We start from the raw sequence: 15,807 nt of genomic DNA on the forward strand, positions 1-15,807 counted from the left end.
TGCATATCACCTGGAGTCTACCAGTGCCTCTGAACGCGTCACCTGATGGAGGGACAGACCCAGTCCTACATGTTTTGGCGTAAGCTTCCTGTTTTTCGAAACGGCATACACAATGTCCTGGGCCAAGTTGCACACTGTTCTTTTTGATGAAATATCATGGCTAATGTCGTCGTCGTTTGCTTCAAGTAGTGGTGTTCCTCCCAACAAAACACTCAGAAACAGAAAGAGATTTTCTGGAATTATCATCTCAACATGCTGCTGGTCAATCCCTCTCCATGCAGACGTGTGACCGGGGGTGTTCTCCAACTCGGATCTCAATTTCAAGGCAGTGTGGATGATCTCCTATAAGTCGCCATCGTTTTGTGGGGGTACATTTGGAGATGGTTCGTCTTCTTCAGATTCCGATGAAGCGCTTGATACTGCAAGGGTCTTTGCAATGACAAAATCCGACTGATCGCTGGGATACATTAGAAGGGATGATTGGACATTTAGAGGACGCACGAAACTACCCTTGGAACCAATACTTTGGCTTACGTCATCGTAGAAAGTTTGTCGTCTTGAAAAATATCGAGATGGCAGCGTTGTATTAGTGGTTTTACAAATTCGTTGGTATTTGTTCCAAACATCCCCCATGTCGTAGACATGACCCAATGATAGCCCGTTTTGTAGGTCCATGCAGATTTTGTCTAAACCTTTGTAGTTTTCTCTCTGTGTTGTGACATCTTTCTGTGCTTTGGATATTCTTCGCTCAAACTCCACCAAGCATTTTAAGTGGTATTTCCCCTCAGCTGCCACTAAATCTACTACATTGGCTAATCTGACTCTCATTGTTAGGTCAATTTTTGCCATTGTCAGAATTTTGTCGGAGAGGGACATCGTTGCCACATTGTGCATTTGCCATCGATCTGCATCTTGAAAAAACATGCACCGATCGGAATCCATCTGATGGGATGTGCGACTTGTTCGTGAGGATGTCTTGCCAGATGTTTCGCCGACCTCACATGTTGTTAATTGGGAACTCTGTTTCTTTCTCAGTCGATTCAAACGATCCTGAGAAGTAAAGTTACCGTAACAAGTTTTGTGCCAATGGATACTGTTTGACTCCCACTGCGTTTCTGAAATATCGCTCAAACTTTCGAGAAGAAGGCCCGAATCAGTGTCTCCTAATTTTCTTTTTATCCCAATAACATCAGAAATTCGAGCTTTTCCAGGAGATGAGCCGATTCGCAGAGGTTCTACCTTGTCGTCTTGACAAAATAGACAGAGGGTGAAATGTAGTACATCTGTATTTCGCTTCCGCTTCAACACTTTCACCGGCTTCACACCAGGGCTTGCCATTTTCGGTAGGACTGCTTTCTATTTAATGTGAACCTGTAAAGATAAAGAAAGCTTGTTTTATTGAGTAGATTGTGTAATGTAGGCTAGTATTAACGAATATTTCCTTTGTATGCTGTGGACAGTTCATATCTACCCTGAAATAGACGCATTCAACTATAAAAATGAAAATCGAGAAAAACGACATTTTGTACTTGAAATTCCTGTTTTATCATGTCATTCCAAACTTACAGACAGCAATTGTGTTCAACCTAACAAGGCTATGGCTTATATACCTATTTTTTCTGAAAGCCGATGAAATGTAGATTAAATGTGTGTTGAAGTCAAAAATAGTTATTTTTGACCATATATGGTCAAAACTGACCATTATGTCCGAAATATGCAAATTTGAGCGTAGCATCCACACCTATGTTATTCAGCAAGGTATTCTCAAGATAATTGGCGTGGTTGCCAGCTTCTAACAAAAAATGCCATGCTAAGTGTTTTTTAGGCTCGCTGGCCGGCCGCCTACTGTAGAGGGGTACATAGTTAGCTTGGAACCATATGCTTATGGAATCAGCCACCCAGTTTGATAATTAAAAAAACTAGCAACGGTACCCGCCCCACGGCAGGGCTTCAATTGGGAGGCCCAAATGAAAAGGCAAAATATCAGAAATTGAAGGTTTTTTATTTTTATTTTAAACGATTTATACAAACATCTGTTAAATCATATCACACGCAAATCATGAAAATCTAAACAGTATTTGTAGAATTTCAATAAAAGCCACATCACTGTTCATATCGGTAAATATTATTCCATCATGTTTGGAAAAACTGGAAAATTGGAAATTGGAAAATTGGGGGAAAAAATTGGAAAAACAATATAGCCTATTTTACTCCATGGGGTCCAAGGATTAACCACCCAAAATTTCGTTGCGATCGGTTCAGCCGTTTTTGCAGTATCTGGGAACAGACAGACAGACATTTGGTGAATTATAGTAAGATGATTGTGCACCTTCACCGCAGACTGTCACCATGCATTTGTAAATATGTTTGGAAATGGTATCTTCTTTGCGTAAAAATGTATTGACACCTCTGCTCTGCTATAAGCCTCGCTTCTATAAAGCAAAAAATGCGCTTCACTGATTTGTCCTGCAAACCGAGTATTCCTTGTTGTTGGCGATTCCATGACAGGGACAAATATCGAAGCATATTATTGTCACCGTGGCCCTTCTGGGCTGCGTGGGGGTCGTGTTTGAGGGTTTATGGTGATCCAGCTGCTCGAAGCTACTGCCAAGGATGACACAACATGGGCCTTGGGCACAGGCAGGCTGTCATGAATGAGGATCACATCTTTGGTCAATATCCCTCACCATTTGACCATGGTCGCCTGCCGGCGGTGATCCCTTATGCTTCAAATGCATGGATTCCAATTTGGTTTTCGAAAACCCAGGGGCAGAGCTACATTTCATCACTGGTTAGCAGATGAGTAATAGTCTGCTGGATGTGTGTTCAACAGTTTTAAAATCTTGTGCTTGTTGTTGATCGTGAGGGCTGAAGTTTTGGGAGATCTATATTGGGAAAACCTTGGGCATGACTAATATTTGTGGATGATGGTAAAAAAAACTGCCTTGAGAAATTTTCACTTCTGTAGACATTTCACTGACCTTATTGCAGTGAGAACCCATGATTAATGCCTCAACGTGGGTAAGAGTTTGTGGTTCGGTCGAATCTGCTGGCATCCCTCACCCTTGGGTCATCTTTGAGGGTATTGTGTCCATGCTTATGGAATTAGCCACCCAGTTTGCTCATTTGGAATATGAGGGTGCACCTTCGCCATGCACTACCATGCATTTGTGAATACTTTTGGAGATGGTATCTTCTTTTCGTAACAATTTGATGGCACCTCAATGCTCAGTTTTTATATATCCATCATTTTATGACATAGCAATCTTCTAGATAGTACCCTCACCTTTGGATAGTAGTACCTAAATATACTTAGTTATAAGAATCGCTAACGTCTATAATTTTTCAGATTGCACTCCAGATTTTGATACTTATTTTGTGTTTGGGATCCAATCCTTAAATCTGAAATCAGATTTTGATTATATGCTTTAATTAGTCCATGATATACACTTAGTTATAAGAATCGCTAACGTCTATAATTTTTCAAATTTCACTCCAGATTTTGATAGTTATTTCGTGTTTGGGATCCAATCCTTAAATCTGAAATCTGATTTTGATTATACGCTTTAATTAGTCCATGATATACACTTAGTTATAAGAATCGCTAACGTCTATAATTTTTCAGATTGCACTCCAGATTTTGATACTTATTTCGTGTTTGGGATCCAATCCTTAAATCTGAAACCACATTTTGATTATATACTTTAATTAGTCTGTGAAAGCAGATCGTGTTTCCAATCCAAGTTACATTTGAAAAGGCCAAAATTAAAATGGCAGCGTACAGGGGCATCAAGAGGGGGATTCAGGTTTTTTTTTTTAAACAGTACATTGAAACCCCTCATCGGCTCATCCTCATTTCCTCATCGTTACATTTAAACCCAGAAGCTGATTTTGCTTTCCTTGCAAAACATCCAGCTTTCTTGCCAGAAACAAAACGACATTTACTGCTGTTAATGGTACAGTTTGAAACTTTACAGAAAATGGTTATTAACCAGAAATGTGCGTTAACATAAATGGGTTTGTATACTCTTTGTCCAAAAATAATTATTAATCATCTTGCGTATTTTTTTGCCAATCATATGGAGAAATAGTATTCAACAGTCGAGGGTGCGAATTGACTCGATCGGTCCAAACGTCCCACTATCTCCTTTATTTTCGATCATACGGCTAAATGAAAGTGACCATTCGTTTTTGAAAAGTTTTTTGTTTTTCATGAAAGAAAGTTCCTTAAAAAGTTATGAAAGAGAGAAAGGGTAGGGGTGGGAGCCCCGAGGTTATTTGACTCGGAGCCCGGGCTGGTTCTCGATGCTCCTGGCAGCGTAAGACCCCAGCAATGTAACAGAAGGCTGACCGTGATGGGGCACCACCATTTTAGTGAAGCTGATTTTGGGGGTTTTTTTTGTTGTTGTTATGAGCACCCCATTAATCATCTTCAAAAGGGGTGTTTAAACACCCAAACACCCAGTTTTCATTCATGCACTCTCTTGGAGGTCGAGAGGTATGCATGCAAAATTTGTGGCCACGATGTTTCATGGTTTTGGATTTATGGAGGACACACACACATAACTGTCTTTTATTTTTATATTATATCATATAATGTGGCCTGAATTTATGATATATTTAAAGTTTAAATGTGAATGTCAATGAAAATGATCTGACTCTGATTAAGTCTTGAATAATATCAGAAAGAAAATGTACTAAGTCATCAACCTGAATCAGCTGTCCTTCTTGTTGCAGTGACAGGTGGACGTAGCCGTTTGCATCTACTTGACTTGGGCAGCTGCGAGAAAGTTCTCTGCAAGAGTCAGGAAGCAGGAGCAGGACTCTGCCTCTCATTGACAGCACTTGGAAATGTCCTGCTGGCACTAGCCAATGGTTCGAAGCATGTTCCCTACAGGTATGACAAAGTGGTGAAGCCTGACATTAGTAGACTGTATTTTGTCTGTCAGGTTTTGAGTAGTCAGGTTTGTTCCCACTTGATTGATCGTTAGTAAATCATTTAAATATCTGAATAACCTTGAGGTGTGTGCAGTTGTGTAACCTTAATGTGGTTTTTAACTTTAAATAAATACATTATTGAAACCTTTTGTCACTAAATTGCATCTTGCCCTTGTGGTGGTCCACTACCCCGTCAGGGAGAGCAAACTCAGTATGCTATTGAGAGAGTCACTTGGGAACATCAACTGCCGTACAACAATGGTTGCACATGTGTCAGCCACAGCAAGCCGCTACACTGAGACATTGGCGACTGTGCAACTTGCCGCGCGCATCCATCGCCTACGCAAGAGAAAATCGCGGGTATGTTACATCCGTCAAGAAATATCATGAATTCGACTTGCATCTTGCCTGTTTTACGTCTTTGCTTGGTCTTAGAACTATGAAAACGCCATTGCATGTCAGCCTTTTAACCCTTGGATGCAGTGATTGGGTTTCAGAGGCCCACAAGGTTTTTTTTGTTGCAAAAACTATGCTGTACAATTTATTTATTTATTGTTGGAATAAGCCTCATTTTCACCGACTTTCATGTTGTTACACAAAATTCAGTGACATTAAAAAAAAAATTCATTCAGGCTCGTGGGAAAATCTTCATTCTTCACTTATAACCCGAAAATCTGACACGAATGCAGGCCTGGGGCCTTCGAGGCCCCGCATAAATGTTGTTGTACTATGTTATAATCATTATTTTCTTGATATGAGCCTCCTTATATGCTCCTATAACTTGGTTACAAATAATTCAGTGACAAAAACATGAAAATTAAAAAACTTTCCACGAATACATTCGTGGGGCCTCCGAGGCCCAATGACTGCATCGGTGTAGGATTTTTGACAGTTGTGGACATATACAATCTAAATAAAAGGATTAGTGAATCATATTTTTTGAGCAAATACTCCTTCATGTGCCTCAACATTGTAGAGAAAAAAAAGTTGAAAAACCAAGAACAAAAAAAAAAATTGCAACAAAAAAAAAGATTCATTACTTGAATGTGATTCTTCCAACTAATAGGATCAATGATTCACATTTTCTGAGCAAATACACATCCATGAGCATCGACTTGGATTGTAAAAGGATATGAAAGAAAAAAAATCTATAAAAAATTTTTTTTAAACATTACACGAATACATCCGTTGGGCCTCCGAGGCCCAATGGCTGCGTTTATGTAGGATTTTTTAGGTGTGTATCTAAGAGTTAAACATAAATTTTGCTGGAGTCTGAATATTAGGAAGCACTCAGCATGCATCCTCCATTGAGGATAAACCAACACCTTCTGCTATTTGCTCCTGAAGATTCGAAGATTGTGGTGAAAACAGGACGAGTAGTAATAACAAAACCTTGGATTTTCCAAGTATCCTGGGATTAAAGGTGACACTTTCAGTCAGCTATTTCATTTCAACACCTCATGTGGATGTCTGTCAAAAAAGAGCCAGGCAATTACCAATTTAAGCTGTTGAGTCTATCAAGTGGTGACAGGTTCACATTGGCAGCAAAACAGGTGTGCGCTGTGGATTACACCGATCGATTTGTGGATTTAGGTGCAGCCTTAAAAGCAATAACGCAGGCTGCAGAGTACCTCGGTCCATCATGGTCTTAACCCTGAGTAGTTAATCATGGCCATGAATCCACAGAGATTGTAATCCCATTAGTAGCCTTTGAATTAAACGCGTAGGTCCACCATGCTATGCTATGCCAGTGCGTTGGCAACCTTCTGAGAAAATGACACGTGGCTCGTTGACTCACCGCTGATATAATCAGTACCCCGTGGCAACGTTAGTAATCCCTGGCCACATGTGGCATTATCACAGCCAAACCCTTAATCTCAAATTAGTTCAAATATTTAAGGGCTGACAAATTTAACTTGCAACAACCATTTTAAAAAATGGTATTAACTGGTGTTACTGATCTCTGTGTTTACCCACAAAAGGTTCAATGGTATCGCCATCCTCCATACATATTTTCTTTAGATTACAGTTTGTTCTGTGTTCATATTTTATTGCTTTATACTCAATGTAACACAGCCTGGTGTTGGCTTAGCGGTTAGGGTGCCGGCTTGGGGTCCGAGGATCCTGGGTTCAAATCCCGGTCAAATCGCTGAATTAACGCCAGGGGTGTGGACTCATCCTGCCATCCTTCTGTGGTCGGCAAATTGAGTACCAGCTCACCAACAGGAGGTGACTAACAGGGTTGGCACCAGGAAGGGCATCCGGCCATAAAACATTGCTTCAAAAAGGGGACCACGGTGCCCAAAAAAGGCCAATCCCTGCTCTGCGGGGAAAAATGGCCTCTAAAGGTGGTTCTTCTATACTCAATGAAACAGCAAAACCTGCAGGTGCTGTTAATGCAATTACAAGCTAATTTAATTCAAATAAAGTTACAACATATGGCAGATAAAAAATAATTTGGAACCAAAAATTACTAATTGCAAGATGTTTCCTATTTAATGATGCTGTGCACATTAGCAATGCAACATGTACAAGTCGGCAGCGATATAGTACACTCAGGGGATGTTCATCATGACAGGCCTAGTCGCTTAAGATTCTTTCACAAATATTTCTCTTTTTCTCTCTGGTTGACACATCGTAGCCCGAGATCCATGCCAGACTTTCACACTGTTCAAGGCCATTATCGCTGCTGTAAGCACTCCGTGCCGCTTCATGTCTGTGGTAGGAGAAACCTGTAACCACATTATCAGCACGAAGCAGGTCGCCGTGGTCAGACTAAAAATGAGCTGCATTTGTACAGCCCTGGGAAATAAACAAGACTAAGAATGTATCAGAGTTCTTCCTGGTTCAAAATCGGTGAGGCAGTGGTTGCACCCAACTTAACGTCTTTGTAATTATACTCCTCATTTTGTTCAATATGATCGAATTGTGTCATCAAGATAACATTACTCCTTCCTGACTCTCAACTGCACACGAAGCAGAAATCGAAAGGAGATGGTAGCTAAATACAAGAAAGCTCAAAGAGCATTTTGTCTTTTGGTACAAAGTGCGATTTATAGCTTGCAGTGAATGGTGATCCCTTTTGTGATTCTGCCAAAGATATTTGTCAATTGAACTGTTAGACAAGACTGGAGAATCCATTACAGTAGATCAGGATAACCACATTTCAGTGGGTGTACAGTTTGACGTTTCACATATACAGTGCCTGCAGAAAGTATTCAGACGCCTTGACATTTTTCACATTTTGTTGTGTTACAGCCTGAATTTCAAATGGCTTAAATTGACATTTTTTGTCACTGATCTGCACATAATACCCCATAATATCAAAGTGGAGTTTATTTTTCAGAAAATTTTAGAAAATAATTAAAAATGAAAAGCTGGAATATTTTGAGTCAATAAGTATTCAACCCCTTTGCTATGACACTCCAAATTGATCTCAGGCGCATCCAATTTCCTTTGATCATCCTTGAGATGTCTCTGCAACTTGAATGGAGTCCACCTATGGTCAATTCAATTGATTGGACATAAATGATAAAGAAACACACCTTCTTATATAAGGTCCCGCAGTTGACAGTGTCAGGGCAGAAACTCTACCATGAAGTCCAAGGAACTGTCCGTAGAACTCTGACATAGAATTATGAGGAGGCAAGACCTGGGAAAGGTATGAAACAATTTATATAATGTTGAAAGTTCCCAAGAGCACAGTGAGCTCCATCATTAGGAAATGGAAAGAATATGGAACAACCCAGACTCTTCCTAGAGCTGTTCGTCCCACCAAACTGAGCAACCAGGCAAGAAGGACCTTGGTCAGGGAGGAGACCAAGAACACAATGACCACTCTCACAGAACTACAGAGTTCCTTGGCTGAGATGGGAGAACCTGCTGGAAGAACAACAGTCTCTGCAGCATTTCACAAATCTAGACTTTTTAGAGAGCAGATGGAAGCCACTCCTGAGAAACAGGCACATTACTGGGGACAGCTGGGGACAGCATGCCTGGAGTTTGCAAAAAGACATGTGAAAGACTCCGAGCATGGGGCAAAAGATTCTGTGGTCTGATGAGACGAAAATTGAACTATTTGACCTGAATGCAAAGTGCTATGTCTGGTGGAAATCGAGCACTGCTCAACACCCATCTAACACCATTCTACTGTGAAGCATTGTGGTGGCAGCATCATGCTATGGGGATGATTTTTAGTGGCAGGGACAGTTAGACTTATAAGAATAGAGGGAGCAATGAATACAGGCAAATCCTTGAGGATATAATCTGCTTCAGAGTGCGAAAGACCTTAGACTACCGTGAAGATTTACTTTCCAACAGGACAATGACCCCAAGCATTACAGCCAAAGCAGCACTGGAATGGCTTCAGAACAAGAACGTGAATGTCCTTGAGTGGCCCAGCCAAAGCCAAGACTTGAATGTCATTGAGAATTTCTGGAAAGACCTGAAGATTGCAATTCCGACACTCCGACACACCAACGGTCCAACACTCCCCATCCAACATGGCAGAACTTGAGCAAATCAGCAAGGAAGAATGGGAAAAACTGCCCCAAATTCAGATGTGCAAAGCTGACACAGACATGCCCAAGAAGACTCAATCAATCAATCCATCATGGTTTTATTATCAATTCGTCGCAGCCAAAGCTGAATTGTGAATGATTTACAACATAACATAAAATACGAGATCATGAAATAAATAAGTCAATAATTTGCAATCACTATAACATACAAATAATTAAAATGAATAAAAAATTACTACACTACAACTCCATATTCAGGCATTAATAACATGAAAAATAAGCATCGTTTAAGGGACACACATTATTGTGAAATACACCCATTGTCATAAAATACACACGTATAAAATACACACAGTTAAAATACACACAGTTAAAATACACACAGTTAAAATAGCTGCAATAATAAGTACCACGTTCCAAGATAAAAATTTCCTTGAAATATAGAAAGACTCGAAGCTGTAATCACTGCCAAAGGCTCTTCTACAAAGTATTGACTCAGGGTGTTGAATACTTAGGTAAATTAGATTTTTATATTTCATTTTGAATTATTTTGTAGAAAATTCTAAAAAGAAATATCAATTTTGACGCTGTGGAATATTGTGTAGATCAGTGACAAAAAATCTCAATTTAATCCATTTTTAATTCAGGCTGTAACATGACTAAATTTGAAAAAAGTCAAATGGTGTGAATACTTTCTGAAGACACTGTATCTACATTCATGCTTGCAGATGTGCTCAGTTTCATGTCTTTTTTTATTTATTTATTTTTTTGTATGCAAGATCGAGGCTCGTGTAAGAGCTAACATCAATCACAAAAAAAAAAATTGACACACAAAACATACAAAAAAGGGAGCGGGAGACAAGATGGGGAGAGAGAGGGAAGCACACAAGTACAACAGCAGAGAACAGGGACAACGGAAGATCTGTGGGAGGAGGGGGCTTGGGGGGAGGAGGCATGGGAAGGCGGGGGTGGGGACGGGGAAAGTATAAAACACATGGACACTGCTGGAACTTCCAGGAAAGAAAATAAGTTGTTCGATGTTTGCATGTCTTGTTAGATGTTTGCATGTCTTGTTAGATGTTTGCATGTCTTGTGAGATGTTTGCATGTCTTGTTATATGTTTGCTGCCCATAGGTGATTATTTTAAGGAAAATGAAAATGTAGCCTTTACATTTACAAGTCATTATAGATTTGAAAGCCAGGGTATTTGGCTTCTGAGTAATCACTTTGAAATATAAAAGATACCTATTTTGTGTGTGTTCCACAAACGGATTTCATTGTTCTGCCTTCATGCATGTAGATCAATGGTTATGGGTTCAAATTCCAGATCTAGCTCCAACTGGTGAACCATTGGCCAACAACCCAGTAAATGTCTGGCCAGAACACTGATCAGCACCTCTCAAAAACCAACCAATGAGGGTGTATGGCATGGCACACCGTTGAGCAGATAATTTTTCCAAAGACACGTCTTGGTTTTGTTCCAACAAGAATTCCTTTGTACGCCTTCGAAGAAATCAGTGGAAGGGTTAAATAAAAGGCTATGGAGTCAGAGGGTTGTTTTAGATTTGTTGAGTTTCTTCAGGCACATTGGAGTTCTGGATGATAATGAGATGAAGTATAAATTAAAACCACATGGTAATTCAGAGTAGAACAAAAGGACCGGTATGAACAACTTTCAATAGGAACGTTTCAATAGTATGTCTTCTCGCTGTAAGTTAATGCAGTTTAAGACAATCAAGCTTCACCCGTTCGTTTCATAGTTTTCCTACACATGTCCTGAATTATCGGTAAACAATTTTTTGGGCTAATACGACATTGCGGCTGCATTCCTGTTAGTTAATACAACATTGTTGATGAAAGGTGGTTTGTATTATACAAGACAATTATACACTTTATTATAAAATCTGGACGTTATGCTTATTTTTAGTACTTACTGTAACACAACTACTGCCTGAAATATCAATTGTGTTTATTAGTGGTGTTTGTTATATTATTTTTAAAGCAGATAATCCAACTTTAGTTTTGTACGTTGCAGATGGGAGCGACATTTTTTTTCCACGCCATCCCTACATAGAGAGTACTAGCGTACTTTCTGATATAGCATTAATTTACCAGAATTATATAACCCATCATAGATAATCTTCAAAGCAAGTCATCAGTTGATTGAAAGAATATGGAATAGCAATAGTACATCCATAAGATCCATAATGCGTGTTCTGTGATGCACCACCTGCTTTGAGTATAACACAAAAGTCCACATAAATGAACAGGAATGGCCGCACTGTTGTCACAACCTGTAACAAAATCCGGTAACTGGCCGATTGGGAATCGCGCATTTAAAGCACACTTAAATGATGAACAGCGTGAGTGGGAAACACACATTTAATGTGCTATTAAAATATTAACTCAACACCTCTTATCAATGCCACCCTCCCTGCGGTTATACCGAATCAGGATGAGCCGATTCGTCACATGGTCACGGATTGTTTAACCCCAATGTGCGGCCTTCAAGAATTACGGAACGCAATTTTTTTATGGAGCCAAATACCGTGTCTGCTGGATTGATAAAACCTTCTTAATAATTTTTATTTCACATATGGTTAGATTTTTGGGGGTCCCTCATCATAAGTAACACTTGGCCCGACAAAGCCAATGGAAATCAGACACAACAAACATGGGAAGTGTATAATCATAAGAGGCCCACCAGAAAGCAAGATGGTGGCCATACTATTTTGTTTGGGTGCCATGGTGGGTGGAGTCGAGCAACAAATGCAGGGTCTGGCAGCTGTCTGACCAATAGGTGCATATTTTAGAAATTGACCCCCAATAAGAACAACAGCCATGTGGAGTCCTTGTACGCCTGCGACTTGTCGCAGGTAAAATAATCAGTAGTTATTATCAATGATGAAGCCTGTTGTTGGCTTAACGGTTAAGGTGGCTGGCTTAACATTGCAAGGTTCTGAGGGCAAGCCCCTGTCATGCTGTTGAATTAACACCACGTTGGTTGACTCAGCCTGTCATCCTTCTGTTGGCAAAATGAGTAACAGCTTACTGGGATGAATGAGCCATTCGAGTGTCCTATTTCGGAGTGACGACCCGTCTGGGATTGTGCCCAATAGTCCAGAAACTGCTTAAGGAGTCCAGCTCTATGCATCTGAAGAGGCAAAAATGAGTGGTCATCATCATCATTATCAATGATGAACGGAGTGTGGACAAAGCTCCATCGAAAACGTACAGCATTGTCACGTGCGACATGTCGCAGGTCTACAAGACCTATGTGTTGTTGTTGTTGTTGTTGTTGTTGGGGGGGGGGGGTCTATTTTTGAAATGTGCATCCATTGGTCTGACAGCTGCCGGACCACACCCATATCTGTCGCTTGACTCCACCCACCATAGTGTAGGGACAAAATGATATAGGTGCTGTCTTGTTTCCTGGTGGGCCCAGCACATTAGACCTGTATAGCCTCTGCTGATTATACACTGTCCGGCTTTGTTGCATCAGATTTCCATTGGCTTTATTTGGGTCGAGTGTTTAATTCTTAGTATGGTTTAATCAGGCCTATACACTCCTTCCTAAAAATAGTATTATGTATTGACGCCATATGCCCATTTCCCAATCTGCTCATTGCCGGATTTTTACAGCCAATTCCGTCATGCTTAAAGACAAAGTCCCACACCTCGACTGACTATGCAAGGTTTTTATGAACAAAAGGTGTATCACCACAGAGAGAGTGGAAGGGCAGAAACTTGTTAACCGAATACACCTCTGACATTCTTTAGGCCCGAACCTTGATCTGCTATACTCTATATCACCCTTCCTGCTGCTCCTATTTGGAGTGGGTGCACTTGTTGCCTGAAACCATAGCCAGCTGTCCGTAAGACTCGTAATTGATATTGAACCAAAATGTGAAGAACCTCGTAGATCAATTTTTTATTTTTTCTTGTATACAAGATCGAGGCTCGTGTCAGAGCTAACATTAATCACATAAAAACAAACGGACATATAAAAAAACACATAATAAAGGGAGTGGGAGACAAGATGTGGGGAGAGAGGGAAGCACACAAGTACAACATTTGAGAGCAGGGACATCGGGAGATCTGTGGGAGGGAGAGGGCTTGGGGGGAGGATGCATGGAAAAGGGGTGGGGGGGTGTGGGAGAGGTATAAAACACATGGACACTGCTAGTACTTCCAGGAAAGAAGTTGGTATTTCAAAAAAAGTCGATCTGGGGTGAATTAGCGGGGGTAGAAAAGATCAAGGTTTTGGATGGGGGAAGATAAGAGATGGTGGTGAACAGCTGTTTTAAAGACCTGGAGGGAGGAGTGGGATTGAAGAGAGTGAGGGAGTTTGTTCCAGAGGCGGGAGAAACGAGGAATGAAGGAGTGAATGTGAGCAGAGAGTCTTAATTTTGGCAGTTTCGTTGTATAATACCTTCAACAGCAAGGGTGAGGGAGTTGAGTGGACAGAGAAGGCGAAAAATATCTATTTTGTGTCTAAGGTTGTGACCACAGAGTGGTCATTCTGGTTAATTTAACAAGTGGGAAAAGGTTGAGAAATTTGAGAGGTCAAGTCAAGTCAAAAGTCAAGCTCTTCTCAGGCTTCTCCCCTCTTTCCCACAAGTTCCCTCCCCCCACCATCCCTCCTGCCTCCGCCAACCACCCTCATCCCAAACGACCCCTCTTTTATCTAATCAACGCCTCGATACTTGGAAGCATTCAGAAAAGTCTGAAACAGCGACAGAAAACTTGCAGGTCTTCTTATATCTCATGGATTACACAAATGAAACAATATAATGTGCATAGCAAATTCATTTGGGCATGATATCAGAGAATGTGCTCAACAAGTAGTAATATCCGAAAATGTAATGTGATTTTATAAACCAAAATCTATACATCTATTTAATTTCCATTTAATTGCGGAGTTATATCAAATTGTTGGAGGGACATTCAGATTGTTGCGGTTTACATGCCACTGGCAAGATGGAAAACAGGTGAGTACGGATGTTTCCATTTCATGTATAAAGATTGTAAGGGTAAGAAATTAATTGTTCTATTTCGTTTTACACTTTTATGCATCCATTGGAGTATATTTGAGTGAAAATGTTTTTCATCAAACTTAATTCACGCTTTCTTTATTGACCTTTTTTCTTTTCCAACTATGCAATGATTATATGTATTCCTTCATTATATCAAATAGGCGATTTCATTCCTGTAAACACAAATGATGTACTTAAGCCTTGAATATATTTATTGTTTCGACTGCCATCATTACCTTACTACTTGTTGTCTTTACCATGCATAAGGTGAGTAAACGACAAAAATTACATCCATGTCAGAAAGTCATTACAAAGTAACGTGCAAAGATTGTATATCAGTACATTGGTGTTTTACTCTGTTTACATTCACTATCTCTTTTCATTCCCTGGCTTGTAGAGAATATGTGAAAGATTAATCAGCATAAGGCCCAAAACAAACCTTTGGTTACCTTGGCATGACTGCAACTGTGTTTAAAGCACCATAACATGCAAGGGCCTCTGAGATTTTATTTAAAAACAAAACATTATACTCGTATAAGAAAAACAGAACAGCATTCGCCAAAGCGCAACCCTCCGCAGGCTGAACAGTTCCCATTTTGTATCCCACTGATGGATCGGATCTGCATCCGGACCTGAACCAAAATGTAATTGGCGTGTTCTTGTCACCTACTCAACTCATTCACCAAGTTTTGTCCTAATCCGTCCACAACATTTTGAGTTGTGTACTACATATTGTTTTTGGCCCTATATCTCTCAATGTTGAAGAATCACTGTAGAATTATAGTATCCGGATCCAGATCCGGATCTTCACCAAAATGTAATCAATTCGTCCTTGTCACGCACCCAACCGGTCCACCGAATTTTGTCCGAATGTGTCCATAAATTTTTGAGATATCCTGCTCACAAGCAGACGCAGGTGAAAACATAACCTCCGTCCACCTCAGGTAACAGACGTAATTATACTCTCCGGGTCCAGATCTGGATCTTCACCAAAATCAAATAAAATCAATTCGTCCTTGTCACACATCTCACCTGTCCACCAACTTTCGTCCGAATCCGCCCAAAACATTTTGAGATATTGTGCTATATATAGTGTTTGGCCCGATCCACCAATGATGAAGAATTACTTTTTTAAATTCGTGTATCCAGATCTGTAACTTCACCAAAATCTAATCAATTCAATCTATCCACTAAGTTTCGTCCGAATTTGTCCTTAACTTCCTTGAGATATCTTGCTCATAGACATACAGACAGACAAACAAGCAGGGGCAAAAACATAATCTCCGTTCACCTTCCGTCGCAGAGGTAAATAT

General features: G+C 40.2%; 1 protein-coding gene across 1 annotated transcript in view; it reads left to right on the forward strand.

Moving 5' to 3' along the window:
* Positions 1–15,807, forward strand: part of LOC144891735 (kinesin-like protein KIF26B) — a 256,217-nt gene that overhangs the window by 204,276 nt on the left and 36,134 nt on the right. The window contains exons 9-10 of the mRNA XM_078775959.1: positions 4,738–4,897; positions 5,136–5,298. Of these exons, the coding sequence (XP_078632085.1) occupies positions 4,738–4,897; positions 5,136–5,298 (323 nt within the window). The remainder of the gene's footprint in view (positions 1–4,737; positions 4,898–5,135; positions 5,299–15,807) is intronic.

The sequence above is a fragment of the Myxine glutinosa genome, chromosome 1, assembly GCF_964187855.1.
Source record: "Myxine glutinosa chromosome 1, kmMyxGlut1.1, whole genome shotgun sequence".
NCBI lineage: Eukaryota > Metazoa > Chordata > Myxini > Myxiniformes > Myxinidae > Myxine > Myxine glutinosa.